The sequence below is a fragment of the Cynoglossus semilaevis genome, chromosome 10, assembly GCF_000523025.1.
Source record: "Cynoglossus semilaevis isolate Cse_v1.0 chromosome 10, Cse_v1.0, whole genome shotgun sequence".
NCBI lineage: Eukaryota > Metazoa > Chordata > Actinopteri > Pleuronectiformes > Cynoglossidae > Cynoglossus > Cynoglossus semilaevis.
In genome coordinates this window covers 6,220,509-6,236,788 of record NC_024316.1, presented here as the reverse complement: position 1 = coordinate 6,236,788, position 16,280 = coordinate 6,220,509, and the positions used below count along the sequence as shown (strand labels likewise).

General features: G+C 40.5%; 2 protein-coding genes across 2 annotated transcripts; both read left to right on the top strand.

Annotated features, from left to right (window-relative positions):
* Positions 1–5,273: 5,273 nt before the first annotated feature.
* Positions 5,274–7,338, top strand: LOC112487645 (nuclear factor 7, brain-like). Its single transcript, XM_025059629.1, has 2 exons — positions 5,274–5,998; positions 6,097–7,338. Exons 1-2 carry the CDS (start codon positions 5,708–5,710, stop codon positions 6,796–6,798), a joined length of 993 nt encoding a protein of 330 aa, XP_024915397.1. The 5' UTR covers positions 5,274–5,707; the 3' UTR covers positions 6,799–7,338.
* A 1,717-nt stretch (positions 7,339–9,055) lies between these two features.
* On the top strand, positions 9,056–16,199 carry LOC103384764 (nuclear factor 7, ovary-like). Its single transcript, XM_025059119.1, has 5 exons — positions 9,056–9,061; positions 9,358–9,471; positions 9,575–10,206; positions 12,924–13,095; positions 14,137–16,199. The coding sequence occupies exons 1-5, from the start codon at positions 9,056–9,058 to the stop codon at positions 15,610–15,612; spliced, it is 2,400 nt and encodes a 799-aa protein (XP_024914887.1). The 3' UTR covers positions 15,613–16,199.
* Positions 16,200–16,280: the final 81 nt, after the last annotated feature.

Here is a 16,280-nt window from a genome sequence, read left to right as displayed (position 1 = left end):
AAATACAGACATGTTTCATTGACAGTGTGTACAGTGAGGAAGTGACATCATCGATGTCTGAGTGTCCTGACCACAACTCCTTGTGGCCTTCACTTAGCCTACATTCTACTGACGATACTTGGTCTAATAGAGCCATAAGTGAGAGAGCTCATCACCGACTGATTGTGTCCTTCAAAACTGGAAAGCAGTCGAAGGTGATGAAACAAAGTTAAATGAGGTAAAAATGAACTGAACAGGTCAGAAGATACTGTTTAAGTTTGTATTCATGTACTTGTGTTTTCTGAATTTCAGAAGAGACTGAAAAGTAGAAGTAGTGGAATAAAAGAAAAAGGAGAGCACGTTGTAATGTCGTCCATTGATGGCTGAAGAGTTTCAGGTGTGTCAGAATCACAGCAGAGCAGAGCAGAGCAGCACAGGACTCACCAGCTGCAGCCAATCCTGCAATCTGCCTCCTCAACACCTCCTCACTCCTGGATCAATAGTGATCAGATACTAAACAGCTTATGCTCTCTGCTATTTCCAGACTATCAGTTTGTCCGATTATAAATGTTGTTCTGTTGTTTTTGTTCATTCTGGTCTATTCTGTTCTTTTTTGATTGATTTCCTCTTGGAATCACGTTGCTCTTTTGTTCTGTACAAGGCCTAACTGTTGCTGACCTGAGGTCATCTGCCTTAATCTGAGTAACACTCCAACAGTTTAATGATGTCTAAGATCAGCTGGTCCAACATCTTCCTTAAATTTATTCCGACATACAGCCTTAAAGCAAATTTTGCATAGGGACTAGTTGGAGAGCAGAGTGGACAAATACACGTCATGCAGCGCTGTCCGCTTTGTTAACATCCGCCAGTTGTACGCCATACATTGGACTGATAAAAAAAAAAAAAAACTTTGTTTATTTAAACCTGCAAAATGGGTTTGTCTTCACCTCCAAGGACAAAACTCATCGAAAGACTTTGTATTTAAATGATAAAGTTGATTGAACCACTTTATAAATAGTACTTCTACTGTTATATTTACAGAATCTTTTAAAGGATTGTGTAAATATTCATGGCTAAAAAAACTTCTTTTTTTTTAAATCTACCTTTCAGGATAGTTTAGTTTCATGTTGTTGCCAACAAGGATAGAGGTTGATGTTTGGAATTCACTGGAAATGATGGAACTTCTATGATTTGTTTAACTTAACTAAACCAACTAAAGGGCAGAGAAAAATAGAGATAACATTCCTCTTACTCCTCTTTTACAATCATTAAGACAATCAATTATAAACCGTGATTTAAATTAAAATATGTTTACATTTTCTGCGTCGTTGTGCGCATTCATGGAAGGAACAGAACAAGTACATAAATATCATTTATCATTTATCAAGCTGCATCAGCAGCAGCAACATGCATGCACGTGCAGAGACACACACCCAGACACACACTTTTGAACCAACACACTCACACAGTCATGTGCATGCACAGCATGATAGGAATCACGGCGCAGGTAGTTTAAATCTGACACCCGCATAAATGAATATGAAGGGATGAAATAGGATTAGCCTCTTTGCTATTGATTAGCTGGCGGTGTGATAATTAAAGCGGGCCGAGCCGCAGGGCTACTGCAGTGTAGGGTGTGTGTGTGTGTGTGAGAGTATATATAAGTGTGAGGGTGTGATGAATGCTGTGGTCCCCAAACTCAAGATTGTTCCACTCAGCACAATTACAACAACCAGCTCTACTCCTGCCAGCACCACTACAGAGCAAGCAGTGCCTGGTCATGCAAGACAGGGTTTACTGTGTGTGTGTGTGGGGGGGGGGGGAAGGGGTTAGTGTGTGTGAGAGGCAGAGAGAGAGAGACGGAGTCAGACAGAAAATCAGAGGTGAAAGAACATGTCTTGAAAATCACAAAATGAAAAAAAGTCATAATTCACAAGTCATTTTAATTAAAATTATATGTCACTGACATTTTTTTTCAATAAACCCTAAAGTATAAACTGACAACAAACATGGTACGTGATGTTAAATCCCTGGATTGTGTTCAGGGCCATGTATGATATCATGAGACAAACAAATGTAGTCTAAAGGTTCATGTGCCAAAACAAGCAGTACAACCATAGAACAGTCTTCCAGAGAACATTCCATAGTTTGGTTCCATAGTGTAGCGGTTAGCACGGCCGCCTCAGAAGCAGAGACCAGAGAGACCTGGGTTTGTTTACCAGTGGAACCACAAACTTAGAAGCCAATTTCCCAAATATGGGCTCAATAAAGTTCAAATTATTATTATTATTTGATGATGTACTTTTGTGTTTTCTTGTGAGTGTGATGGTGGCAAACCAATTGGCGTTAAACAGTGGTAATGATCATGACTTTCTGTTTTTGTTGTTTGTGGCCCGAGTGCTATAGAAGTCTAGAAGAATCTACTGTAGCAGTAGCACAACACCTCGATCTCCAGACGTGACCCTTCGTCTTCAATAGAAGACAATCACTGAGACGGCAACAGAGATTTTCAAAGACACACCAATGTACTGCACTCTACGCTCTAAAGTGTTGGAGGAGAACCGCCTCTCTGCTTCCACACTAACAGAACAAGAGAGCAGAGCCAGAGGTTGGTGGGGCAGATAACATTCACGTATATTGTACAAACTGAATAAAGTCATTGAAATGTACCAAGGGATTGGATTCTTCCATTCTTTCTTTTTGTCTGTATTTTCAGTCTCAGTTAAAGGTGTCTCCTCAGTCTGGTGGCTCTGATCAATGTCCACTCTGTAGGCTGAGGGTGTGTGTGTGTGTGAGAGAGAGAGAGAGAGAGAGAGTTCATCCTGGGGTTTCTTCATTAAAAATCTGCCTGACTAAAACTTTACACTGAACGACGACAAAGCCAGGCTGAGACCCTACGTTCAGATTGCTCGCTCTTTTTTTTTTTTTTTTTTACGCCAACAATCTGGTTTGCTGCTGTTTGCAGCAGAGGACCTGGAGCTCCAGTGAGTGTTCGGCCGAGCGTCTGGTGGCAAGAGTCTGCTGAGACTTGGGGGAGGTTAGGGAGAGTCCCACCCCTCGTGGTGCTCAGCGGACACGAACAGGAAAAGGGGAGGTGAAGGTGAAGTGAAGGGGAGAGCATTAAAGAGGTGATGGTGTTAACGGAGGCATGGGTGACACGATGGGAAAACTGATCCAGTCAGTGATGCAAAAACCAACTTTGAATGAAAATCATTTTTGGGTTTGGAAATTGGAGCGTATCAGTACATCCCATAATTGCGAGAGATATAAAAGTTATATTTCGGTCTGAATAAAGCAGCAAACAACGTCAGACGCGTGTTGTTGTTGTTTTTCTTCCCACTCTTAATCTTTCTGAAAGTGCAACAATTTTGGCTAATTATCTTTACTTCCTTCTCCACTCAATATTCTCCTACGTTTGTCACCAAAATCAATGTTAAGCACAATAATGCTAACCCATGCTTTACAGTGTGTGTGTGTGTGTGTGTGTGTGTGTGTGTGTGTGTGTGTGTGTGATAGAGCAGCCTCTCTCCCATCTGACTAACAGCCTTTTAATACTAAAGAAAAGAGAAAAAACATCATTGGCTTATTGCAGGGAAGACCCACATCTCAACTGTAGTTGGTTGTTGATGGGCCTCTTATGGTACAGCGTAGTGGGCCCTCTAGTGCCCGTCCGGTAGAAGTACTTTGAATGCTGTTTATAGTTGACAAAATATGTGCAACAATCAGGCCCATGAGGTGTGGTCATCTTATAATGATTTTTTTTTTTTACTCTTGTTGCTACCAAAATAATGACTCGGGTTTTTTTTTTCATAGATTATGACTCACGCTCACAGATGGATACTAGTTCTGGAGCCTTTATAACACAAAAAGACTAGCTATTAATTCTGCAGAAAAACAAAAACGTGATTACTGGGACCTGGAGCTGTTAGTGCTGAGAACAGCCTTTCCTCACACACATTGATTTCCGGCCCTGTTCACTTCTTGCTTCCTTCCGTACGTTCTTTCTCCTTCTCTCTGTCTCTGTTTTGGCCCGATCAGCACACACTGCTCCAGATTGAATCATCTGAATATCATCATACTGCCCATGATGAATGCTAACTAGACAGCGGCTCTGGTTTTGATTAATGAAGATACTGTGCTGGTTCACACCCGTAGACCTGGCGCCCTACAGCCCACACCACAGATAACTATTCACTGTGTATTAATCATGGTTAACCAGGCAGCACTTTCTTACAGCACGAATTGAAGTCCACTCAAAGCTACTTACAGACACAACGGGATCATACACACACAAATACAATCTCACATACAACCATATAAACTGTGATGTCATACATCCACGTAGCAATTAAACCACATCATTGATTTTTCCACACTTACTCTGATATTGTATTGTGGGAAAGTCCTCCTCACTCTGAAGCTCTATTTATTCGTCCATGGTGTTTTTATATATTCACTCACACATTTCTAAGCCAGCAGTATCGTGACTTAGAAATTCTAGTTAAAGTTATGAGATTCCTAAAAAAATACCAAAAAATAAATAAACTGAATGAATGTTTTTACATTTAAACAACAAAGAAAAAATGCGATGGGATTCGTCTGGTATTATTGTTGTCTATTAAGATAAAGAAAATAAATGAATAGAAAAGGAAAAATCAAAAGAAAAGAATGGAAAAATAGAAAAGAAAAGAGAGTGTGAGGATGGTCAGTCCTCCTTCTCCTCCTGCCTGTGTCTGTTAATCAGTGTCATCACGTTCACCTGTGTCTCTGTCATTAGTCTCACCAGGTGTCACAGAGTGTCACCTCTCCCTCATCCTGTCTTTGTTGGGTCGTTGGTTGATGTTGTTCATGTGTGTTGTTGGTCCTGGTTGATGCCAGTTCATGCTGTGTCTCTGTTCTGTTATCCAGTTAGTTTCTGTGGTTTTGAGTTTGTATTAAACCACTTGAGTCCTGTCTGTTTCCTTGTTCAGGTCAGAATGCAACAGAGTTAACCCAAAGATTTTTTTATTTTATTTTTTTTGTAGTTTAGTTGCAGTAGTGCTTTTTAAAATAAGTTTTAAAAACACCTCTAAGACATGAGGAGTGGCATGTCTTTTGAACAGGGTGACTGGTCCAACATGCTCAGGCAGTTTAGTTGGTACCATACAGCTCTGCTATTCTTATAACTTCACAATTGTCTATTGAGAAATGACATAAGAAATATGCTGTTCTTCTTACTTTATAATCACGTGACAGGAAATACTTTACATATTATAAAAATACATCTACTGTGCTTTTTAGCTGACATGAGTGTAGCTGTGCTGTACTTCAATTCCATAGTGTACTGGTTATCACGCCTGCTTACACACAGAAGGTCCTGGGTTTGAGCCCCAGAGGAATGACATATTTGCGCCTCCTGTTGGCCAGCCTGTGGCAGCAGATCTGCTGTGGACACCACAATTTCTCCAGTGTGGTATTAATAAAGTTTTTTTTTTTTTTAACAAATGGCCAAAAACAAATATCTCTTTACCCTGCTTTCACCTGATAAATGCTGAGACTGATAGAAGTGATGGATGAATTAATGAATAAAGAAAGACAAAGCTTTTTTTTACATAAGAGCATCATCAAAGATTGATTTAAATATATATTTTTTGTAGTTGTCTTTTAAGGCAAGTTCATTTAATAACAACTATCCCTTTAAGAAGTCATAAGGAGTGCCACTGCATGTAAACAGGGTGACCGGTCAAACATGCTTTGTGTGTTCTCAGCAGTGCAGGGAAGAAGACCAGCAGCCATGGCATCGGCTTCTTACACAGAAGAACTAACTTGTTCCATTTGCCTGATGATATTCACTGATCCAGTTATCCTCACATGTGGCCACTCTTTCTGCAGGAAATGCATCGAAGGCTCCCTGACTACACAGCGTAAGTGTCCACAGTGTCGGACAGAAGTTCCTGAAGACGGGACAGGTCTGCTGACCAGTCTAATTTTGAAAAATCTTTCTGAAAAAGAAGCAGTGAGACTGCAAAAAGACGAAGAAGTAAGTCTGTCACTTTTGTCTTTCCATTATCCTTTTTTTAAATTATTTTATTTTATTTTGTAAGCCATTGAAAACAGCACTCCATTATTATTCTACAGGTTGACTTTCAGCTGTGTCCTGAACATGAGGAAAAGCTGAAACTCTTCTGCGTCACAGATCAGCAGCTGGCTTGTATCATATGCAGAGACGGAGACAAACATGATGGTCACAAGTTTAAGCCAATCAAAGAAGCGGCTGCTCTCGTCAGAGAGGAGGCTGAGGCGTTTGGTAAGCAGGTCTCTCATGACGTTGCCGCGGCAGAGGCGCTGTTCAACACACAGCGTGAAGTAATAACAAAGGCCGAGGAGAAGTCACAGCAGCTGATGACAAAGATCACTGCACAGTTCCAGGAGATGCACAAGTTTCTGAGAAAGAGAGAACGAGAGCTCACGAGTGTTCTCAAACAGAGGGAGGAGGACGCTGTCCAGAAAATGACCAAAGCATCAACCGCTCTCGAAACAGCTTTGACAGAGCGCAAGAAGCAAGAGCAGAAAGTGACATCTCTTCTGAAGATCACCGACCCCGAGAAGTTCTTGAGGTGCTGCAAAGAGAACGGCGGTGTGATGTCTTCTAAAAATGCGTCCAGGTCCAGAGCTCAGGACCTCTCAGTAGTCCACATCTGCCCCTCGCTGGGGCCGTATGAAAATCAACTTCAGTTTTATGTGTGGAAGGAGATGCTTCAGATCATTCAGCCCCACGAAGAACTGCAGCCAATCAAAAGTGACAATGGCAAGAATGGCAACACACCTGTGCGTAACTAAGGGAGGACTTTGATGGAATAACAAACTATCCAAGTCATAAGTGCACACCTTGTTCCAGCTGTCAGAATAGATATGGACGATCCTTTATCTCAAATGGTTGTAGTAAAAACACCTCATAATGTGCTAATGTATGGAGCATCAATGATTTCACCTGACAGCAGCATTACTGGGAAATACAGGGAAGTGGGATTACTGAAAGTCTTTTTCTTTTCTTTAAATACAAGTTCAATAAGCGAGAAGATCGTAACCCACGGAGAGTGTGTCAGCTGTGAGGTCTCTTGAGATGCTGCCTCGCTTCCAAGGCAGAGAAGCTTGTGGTCACTCACTTACCCAGACCTCTAACCAATACAAATGTCCATCTATTGGAGATTTAGAAAAGCAAGAGGAAACACAAATCTAGATCAAGCATGGGCAAACTACGGCCCGGGGCCCACATTTGACCTGTTTTTTTAATTTTTAGTTTTTTTTAACCTGGCTTTTTAATCCAATGAACTTGTCCATATTATATTAATAAATTAAGCTGTCATGAGAATTCTGTCGTTTTGCCTTAAATTAAGCTGTCATGAGAATTCTGTCATTTTGGATTTTCCTGCAGTGTCCGCATTTCATCAATAGATGGTGCGCTCCAAGGGTAAAGTGTAAATACTCTGTACTGCACTTTTCCGATGTGCCCTTTGAACTTCCAGTCATTTGGTAAAAACTCAGCGGGTCAAAGAAAAAAAACGTGGACAGTGATTGGCGAGTATTTAATAAAGAGTGGACAATAAAATGTTTTCACTGAAGTCCGATCAACAACTGTTTGTCTGATATGCCAAGAAACTGTTGCCCATCCATCCATCCATCCATTTTCATCCACTTATCCATTACCGGGTCGCGGGGGCAGCAGTCTCCATGACCGCCACCCAAATCACACTGCACCAACCCCCCTGAACCTGGACCTGAGTCCACTGGAAGGTACCAACCGCGCTATCTGAGAGTCGACCCTGCCCAGGAGGTGAACCCTGGGGTTCCACACCAATGACAGAGACATTGCCTCTGGGCCAAAGCGCCATAATAACTGTTGCAGTTTTCAAAAATAAACAATATCACCCTTCACTTCTTCACGAAGCATGCCAACTATGCTAGCCAGCAGTTAACGCAAGAACAGGTGGCTTCTGCTTAGTGGTTGATGGCTAATTTACAGTCAAACTACTCCAGAGTCGAGTACTAAGGCAAGTTTTATCTTGGCAATAAATTTAGCAAAATCTAGCAAACCTCTCTCCAAAGGAGAGAGATTGGAGTGTCAAGAACAAAGACTTTCAAAGAAGTTTGGAAATAAATACTTAGATGATACATAATGCCTAGTATTGGTAAGAAGCAAAATGTGTGTATGCATGAGACATTGATTATATTATATTTTTATTTGTTACTAAATATGGGAAAATAAAGAAGTATTCAGTGGGGGGAGAATTCCTTTTTGTTTGTTTGTGCGTTTTGCGTGAAATGACTAGGTCAAAACGTTCAGATGGGGATAATCCAGTGGTGAAAGTAAATAATTATAATATAATAATAGATAATCATTTTGTAGCCAAGTAACAGATTTTTTTTTCCAATAGCAGTTTTAGAACTACACCACTAGAGTGTGATAGTACTCTTTACTCTGCAATATCCATTGCACCGACAACGCCTCTTGTCTTAAAAATACATTATAAGAAACACATCCGTACTGTATAGAAAACCGGGGGGGACTCAATGCCCACAAATTTTGATATCATTTAAGATATATTAAGGGCACTATGATTGGGACAGATTTTAGCTAATGTTTAGTTATTTTGGTTAGTTGCTTGGCATTGGTCTACATTTTGGCAAGCTCTTACTATAGCTGTGAGCTTCAACCAAAAGTTTCTCTTAGAAATAGCTCTAACACAGGGGGCACCAACGATCTTAGGTAGCCCCCATCGACTCCCTAAGTTGCCAGTGTTCTAAAAATGAAACTAGTCAACAACAGGGTCAAAAGCTGTACTGCTACTGTTTCTTTTGGATCAGTAACACTTGATAGTCAAATTGGTGCTATTGTAGGTCCCCGAACTTGATGGAACAGCATTAGTTCTCTTTTTAATTATTATTATGTGTTTTTTTGGGGGGGGGAACCTGTATCAAACAAGTAGCTCTTCATATTACTAAGTACCCTTGAAGTAGCTTGCATTTTCAAAATTACTAAGTACCCTTGAAGTAGCTCGCATTTTCAAGTTGGTGACAGCTAATCTAACACACTATGATGAAGGTCAGTCTGGGTTTTTCTGGCTTATCATCTAGTATCAAGAACATGAACTGTGACTTTAAGAAATCATAGGGAGTGGCTTTTTGTTTTGTTTTTTTAGAACATGCTCAGTCAGTGTGTTTGGCAGAGAACAAGGAAAAGCAACGACGGCAGCCATGGCATCCGCTTGTTATGCAGATGAACTAACTTGTTCTATCTGTCTGGCAATATTCAGTGATCCTGTAATGCTCCTGTGTGGTCATTCCTTCTGCAGGAAATGCATTGAAGACTCCCTAACTTCAAAGCGTCTCTGTCCACAGTGCCGGGCAGACGTTCCCACAGAAGGGGCCTGCTTTTTGACTAACCACATTTTGAAAAGTCTTGCCGAAAAAGAAGCAGAGAAACTCAAAAATGGCCCAAGAAGTGACAGAGAAGTAAGTTGGAGACTTTTGCAGTTACTGATCACTGAAGTGAGTCATTTGGAAGCAGGTTGTTCACACATTTAGTAAATAAATATCTTGATCATGTGCTTTACAGGTTGATGCGCAACTGTGTCCCGAACACGAAGAGAAACTCAAACTGTTCTGTATCACAGATCAGCAGCTGGCTTGTATCATATGCAGAGACGGAGACAAACATGATGGTCACAAATTTAAACCAATCAAAGAAGCAGCTGTTCTTGTGAGGGAGGAATTAGAAGTATTGAAGCAACAATTATCCATCGACACTACTGCACTTGAGTATTCTGTAAAAGCCCAGGCTGGAGAGATAACAAAGACCAAGACAACATCAAAACAGCTGATGGCACAGATCTCCAAACAGTTCCAGGAGATGCAAGAGTTTCTGAGAAAAAAGGAAATGAAGATCAAGTGTGATCTCACACAGGAGGAGGAAGATGCCGTCCAGAAAATGACCAAAGCATTAACCGTATTAGAAACAGCTTTAAAAGAGAGCAAGGAGCAAGAAGAGAAAGTGGAAGCTGTTCTTAAGATCACTGACTCTGAAAAGTTCCTAAAAAGCTGGACTGAGAATGAAAGCAAGAAGAGACCTGAAGTCCAGGACGTTGAAGTGGTGAAAAGCTGCCTCACACTGGGTCCATATGAAAGTCACTTGCAGTTCTTTGTGTGGAAGGAGATGCTTCAGATCATTGAGCCCCGTGAAGAGCGGATGTCAATCACGAGCAATTGCCCTAATGTACATGTGTCTACTGATGGCAGAGATATAATGTATGCTCCTCAAATCAGCAAAGGTTACAACTGTACTCCTTGTCAACAATGTCAGAATCAGAGAATGTTTTCATTTCAATTCATTTCATCTCATCCATGCAGTGAGAATACCTCAGTACGCTGTGTTTCTGCATTCAGCTGCGATGAATTCACTTCAGGGCAGCATTACTGGGAAATAGAGGTTGGAAAGAGGGATTACTGGGCAGTAGGAATACAAAACCACTTCCTGAAGTTTGATCAACAGAAATGTGTGACATCTAGTACCCAAACAGAGATAACCTTGAAAGAAAATCTGCAAAAGATTGGTGTTTACTTTGACTGCACCTCGGCAGACCTTTCATTCTATGATGCAGAAAACATGAGTCTCATACACGTCATACCCAAATGTGAGATGTCAGCGCCAGTAAAGGCATTTTTTGAATACAGGTTCAGTAGGGGAGCAGATCATAACCCACCCAGAGTGTGTTGGTTGTGAGGTCAGAGGAAAAGGGTGAAGGGGAATCTTGGCCTGGTGGAGAGCTCTTGTTTCACTTTATAAAACAAACATTTTGAACATCTTTTGAGTCCATATTGAATAGAAGGTCCATCGGGATGCTGTACATGTTTGTGAATTGCGCTGCAAAGAAGAATATAGGTTTTAGATCTACTGTTTAAATGTATGTCATGGAAAAGAGCCAGAAAAATGTGGTGGAAATGTAATCTGCATGTGATACAACAATGAACAGTTTGAACTATAGCACCTAAGGCATGCATACTGCATATTAAAGTTGTGTTAAAATTCTATGTAACAGCTATATCCATACCTTTGATTTTGAGAGTGAGAATGTAAAGGAATTGCTATCAAAATTAGCTGCTTGCTGTTTGTTTCTAGATGTAACCTCTGCTTCTTTTCAATAAATCATTACCTGCTGCACTAATTTGTCACTTGTATGGAACATTTTAACATTTAAGAAGAAAGAAAACTCTAATGCTGAAGTAAATTAGCATTCTTCTTGCCATGTAGAAAATTCTTACAGTTTCAGTCTTTAAGTGATAATGGTCATTAATAGAGTAATTTCTGTTAAAATGTTCAACTTAGCCAACTTAGCTTAGTGCCCACAGCCACGTATCAAAGAGGCTAACTGTGCCGTGTGTCGTATTTATGTGCTTTCGGTTTCAGTTCAACAACCTAACAAGATTAAAACGTAATTTCATCGTAGAACCGCTAGAGTGAGACAGAACTCAGTGTGTCGTAGAACATCATCGTATCATGTAGTACACTATGCATATATGTATGTATGTATATGTGTGTGTGTGGGTGTGTTACAACTTCAGTGAACAGATCCACTGGTCTCTGAACTCCTCTTATTTTATACTTCCAAAACAACTGTTTTTTTGTTTGTTTGTTTGTTTGTTTTGTTTTTTTGAAATATTCCATTTGAGAAAGAACCCCAAGACAACAGCAGATCCTTATTTTAAATGTTTTCTACCTCTTCTGTGCTTTTTTTATCCTCAGTATTATTTGTAGTCTTTTATTCTTATTTCAGTCGTGTGTAGCATATATAACAATTAGTGACAGATTAACCTGTAGTTCTTCAAAATGTTACCAAACAGATCTTACTGTACTCATACTGTACAGAACAGGACTAGTACAGTAACCCTGGTAGAGTTTACATAGATTTTTCTTCAATTCTCCTTGCTTGTTAAGTGTTTACCTGTTACCGATCGCTCCATCTCGCGCACTAAACATAATAAGAGCATCTCATGTTGTTCAACTGGTTTAGTGGGATGTCTGAGTGCTGACTCATGCATGCGTTATATAGATGTATCCACTATAATACCAAGCTATACAGCAGTAAGATGGCTTCCTTTTCCTTGGATGACTAAAAGAATACTGTGGTAAATGTGGTAATGTGCTAATGAAACTGTACCACCATACAGAACAATGGTCAGGAGCAGGCTCTCAGACAGTGAAGCAACACCACCACACAGAAGGACAAGGCCTGTAGTTCCTCCAGAGCTGACTAAGTTGACCAGCAGGTGTGGACGGCAGCTCCGAGGACAAATAATTAACCAGGACCACGAATACCTGAAGGAAAGCTCATGCCACAGTACAAAAGAAAGATGCAGAAGGCTAACTACTGGGCCTCAAACACTGCTAATAAAACAGAGAAAATGATGACAACATTATTGTTAAGCAACAGTGAAAGCTACTGAGACTGGGTTTTATGGTTGTGCTGGACAAAGTTCGCTGTCTAAATACTGAGCTGAATTTAGGTGGTTCTTTGCCCACAGTATATTTATTTATTACTTTTAGGAAAGTGAAATATTGGTAAAGACCCATGCAGATATTAAGAAAAACATACAAATTGTTTCTTAAAACACAGTATTTTTACAGCCATTCTTCCTAAGATCATCATGAACAGGCTGCCTGTGAAGACGGTTGCTACCAACAAATCATACTCTACAGCCACCGTACCTGTTTTGCCACGTGAGGAATGAAAGACTTAAAGGAGGCGTGTTTATTTTCCCGTAAAATGATACAAGGTTGATGACAAGGAAGAGAGAACCCAGACACCAACCATGGCAGGCAGATCCTACTGCGAACATCTGACCTGTGGCATCTGCCTGAGCATCTTCACTGACCCAGTCACGTTGGCCTGTGGTCACTCTTTCTGCAGACTGTGCATTACTGATGAGAGGAACAGCAAGAACAGTTGCCCTCAGTGTCGGACACCTGTTGTAGTGAAAGGAGCGCTTCTTCCCACCAGTCACATACTGAAGAGCCTGGCTGACAAGGCAAAGGACAGACAGAGGATGGAAAATGAGACGGCAGGAAATGCTAAAGGAGAGGTGTGTTTGTTTTGTTTGTTCACAAAAGTTTTTTTTCTTTTATTTTTGCTGTTATTTCTTAAATTTGAATCAACAAACGTCCACAGTAATGCCCTGAGTAATATTTTTACACTGATGTTAGAATTCCAATTTTCCAGGTGTTGTTTATATATATGTATATGTATATATATATATATATATATACATATACATATATATATATGTGTGTGTGTATGTATCCATTTCATGCAGGTATATCTGTATTTCCTCCTCCAGTTTTGTTAGTCAGAGACAGCTTAAAAATGTTGCTGTACAGGTTGGATAATTCAGAGCCAGGAACTTTCCGTAAAGAGGCCCTTGGTTTGAGTTTCCCGACATGCAGCACCAGTGCAAGACAGACACAGAGCAAGAAATTATTTTTATTGACTTATTTTATTTTAGGTCTTATATTGCATTTGTCAAAACAAAATGAATAAACATTTTTATCTTAAACTGTGATAAAAGAGGGCCACTGATAACTTGATGATGATTACTAACATTATTGTCATATTTTAGTCAGTAGAAAAAAACTCTTCTGTCTGGTATAAAGTCCTTTCAGTTCTTTTGGTCTGTGACTTATTCATAATATTTATTTTTAAATAATAGATGCACATTTAAAGTTGGGGTTATTAAATATTAACATTTATATTGCCAATAAGAGTTTAAATCTAATATTATACAGTAGGTCAAAAGCCTGAGGTTGAGCCTGAACGATCCAAATTTTTTTTATCCCATTTTATTTGTGTGTTTGTCCCCAAAGTGTCTGCCCAGAAAAAATCAGACCCTCATATAATTATAGTTGGTGACCTCTGACCTATATGATGGTGGTTGCAATCACTAGTTGCATTAAAAAAGAAGATTTCCCCAAGCATGATGACACGTTTCTGGGCCATAAAAGTCTGATTTTGTCTGAAAAAGTTGTTCTTTTTTTGTTGTTTTTGTTGTTGTTGTTGTTGTTGTTGTGATTGTTCAGTATTGTTCACCAACTTGTGTAGCTGTGTTTATTGAATTCTATCTTTCCAGGTGAAGGAGTTGTGTCCTGAACACCAAGAAGAGCTGACACTGTTCTGCGTCACAGACCAGCAGTTGGCTTGTATGATGTGTAGACACGGAGAGAGGCATCAAAAACACAGGTTTCAGAGAATTGACAAGGCAGATGTGGCACTCAGGGAGAAGTTAGAGAATCTGCTGCAGCAAGTTTCAAACGACGTCAACGCCACTGAGAGGCGCCACACTGCACAGAGGGAAGAGATAACAAAAGCCATACAGAAGTCGGAGCAGCTCACCAACCAGATCCACAGACAGTTTGAGGAGATGCATGTATTTCTTAGAGAGAGAGAAGCTCAGATTCTTACTGAGCTCAAACACAGAGAGGAAGACGCTGTGCAGAAAATGAGTATGGTGCTCAGTGGACTAGAGGAAATACTGACACAAAATGCAATGCTGATGGGAAAACTGGCATCTACTTTGGAAGTCAGAGAGCCCGACAAGTTCATAAAATGCTGGACTGAGAACAACAGCACAAGCCCCAATCAGATAGTATTCCAGCCCAGGGCCAATGAATTCCAGGTAGTAAACAGTTGGCTCTCATTGGGGCCCTATGAAAGTCACCTGCAGTTCTTTGTTTGGAAAGAGATGCTTAAGGTCATCCAGCCCAGAGCAGAACTGCTGTCCTTCAGAAGAAGCAGCCCAGACATAACAGTGTCAGATGATGGTCGTAGTTTGTTCTGTACACCCAGGACTAGACCACCTCAAATGGGTCCCCGGATGGGAATCAATCCCGCTAATGGATCTGCACAAACCATGCCCAATCCTGCACAGAGCACAGCAGCACAACTTGGCCAATTAATTGGTTTTCCTTATTTTGGGTCCAGTGCAAGATTTGACCAAATTATAAACAACCCCACATTTGGCCAAGCAATATCTACACCTTCTGTTGTACCCACAGCAGGATTTGGCCAAAACAGATCCGGTCCTGTGTTCAACCCCCGAGCATTTGGTCAATTCATGCCAAACCTTCCTGGTTCCACTGCAGGATTTGGTCAAAATAGGCACAATCCACCAAATGCAGGATTTGGTCAAACCATGAACAACATTCCCTTAGGCGCTAACAGAGGTTTTGGACAACCTTTGAGTGCTAGCACGTTTCAGGCACTGAGCGTCAATGAGTTCTACTGTGGGCAGCACTACTGGGAGATAGATGTTGGCCACAGGGAGTACTGGGAGCTAGGCATCAGAGATAACTTCTTGAAGTATAATGAGCAGAAGTATTCCATCTGTAGTTCACACACAGTTACAGAGCTCATGTTTGAAGGAAAACCTAGAAAGATCGGGGTTTACCTAAACTGCCCGTCTAAGAAGATCTCCTTCTATGATGCAGACAACATGACACACATTGACACCCTGAGCACTCAAGGCATGTCCTTTCCACTCCCTGCATACTTTAATGTTAGATTCAGAACTCCAGACCCTAACCCAATGACAGTATGCTGGTACTGACGAGCTAATACCAGAAAGTTGTTTTTTTTTTCAGTGAAGGATTAGACCAGTAATGTTTTTTTAACACTGTGTACTGCCTCTTTAACTGTTTGTCTGTCCAGGTACCAGCTGTATGACCAACACTAAAATCAGTAGTGCTGACTGAAGCACAGTAATGAAAAAGAGAGTGTATTCTTTTTGTGGTAACTGGCCAATTTATCAGCCAAAGGTCCAATACACAATGTAGTAGCACGATATTCTTTAATGTACCACTAGAGAGAGCCCAAGCTCCACTATTGGTAGGTGTAGCAATTAGGGGAGCGCCTTCAATATTGTCATGGTCCCAGTACAATGGCAGTATCCTTTCTTGCTAATGTGGTTTTCTTACCATTATGGATTTGTGACAACATTTGTGACAAGTGAAAAACTTTTTTTTTTTTTTAAGAACATCGACACTTTTGCATGGGAACTTAGTCACTCATTTAACTGATAACAAAAGCACTTTGTTTAAAATTGTGGGAGCGTGAAATGAAAACATTGAGTGTTAAAAATCTGTCTGTGGTTCTTCATTAAATTCTTGTCTACTGCTCCTAATTTGCATAGTACAACTGCAGACTGTGTCCTTTCCTCTTTATTCCACTTTCCATTTCTTTTTGTTCTTTCACAATCTATTGGTTACAATTCATGTT

Bases quoted from the DNA above. Each gene is read 5' to 3' on its own strand.
- LOC103384764 (XM_025059119.1), top strand. The intron at 10,207-12,923 runs GTCAATCACGAG...CTCTTTCTGCAG, and splicing joins GAGCCCCGTGAAGAGCGGAT to ACTGTGCATTACTGATGAGA. The intron at 13,096-14,136 runs GTGTGTTTGTTT...CTATCTTTCCAG, and splicing joins CAGGAAATGCTAAAGGAGAG to GTGAAGGAGTTGTGTCCTGA.
- LOC112487645 (XM_025059629.1), top strand. From the start codon at position 5,708: ATGCTTTGTGTGTTCTCAGCAGTGCAGGGAAGAAGACCAGCAGCCATG. The intron at 5,999-6,096 runs GTAAGTCTGTCA...ATTATTCTACAG, and splicing joins GACTGCAAAAAGACGAAGAA to GTTGACTTTCAGCTGTGTCC.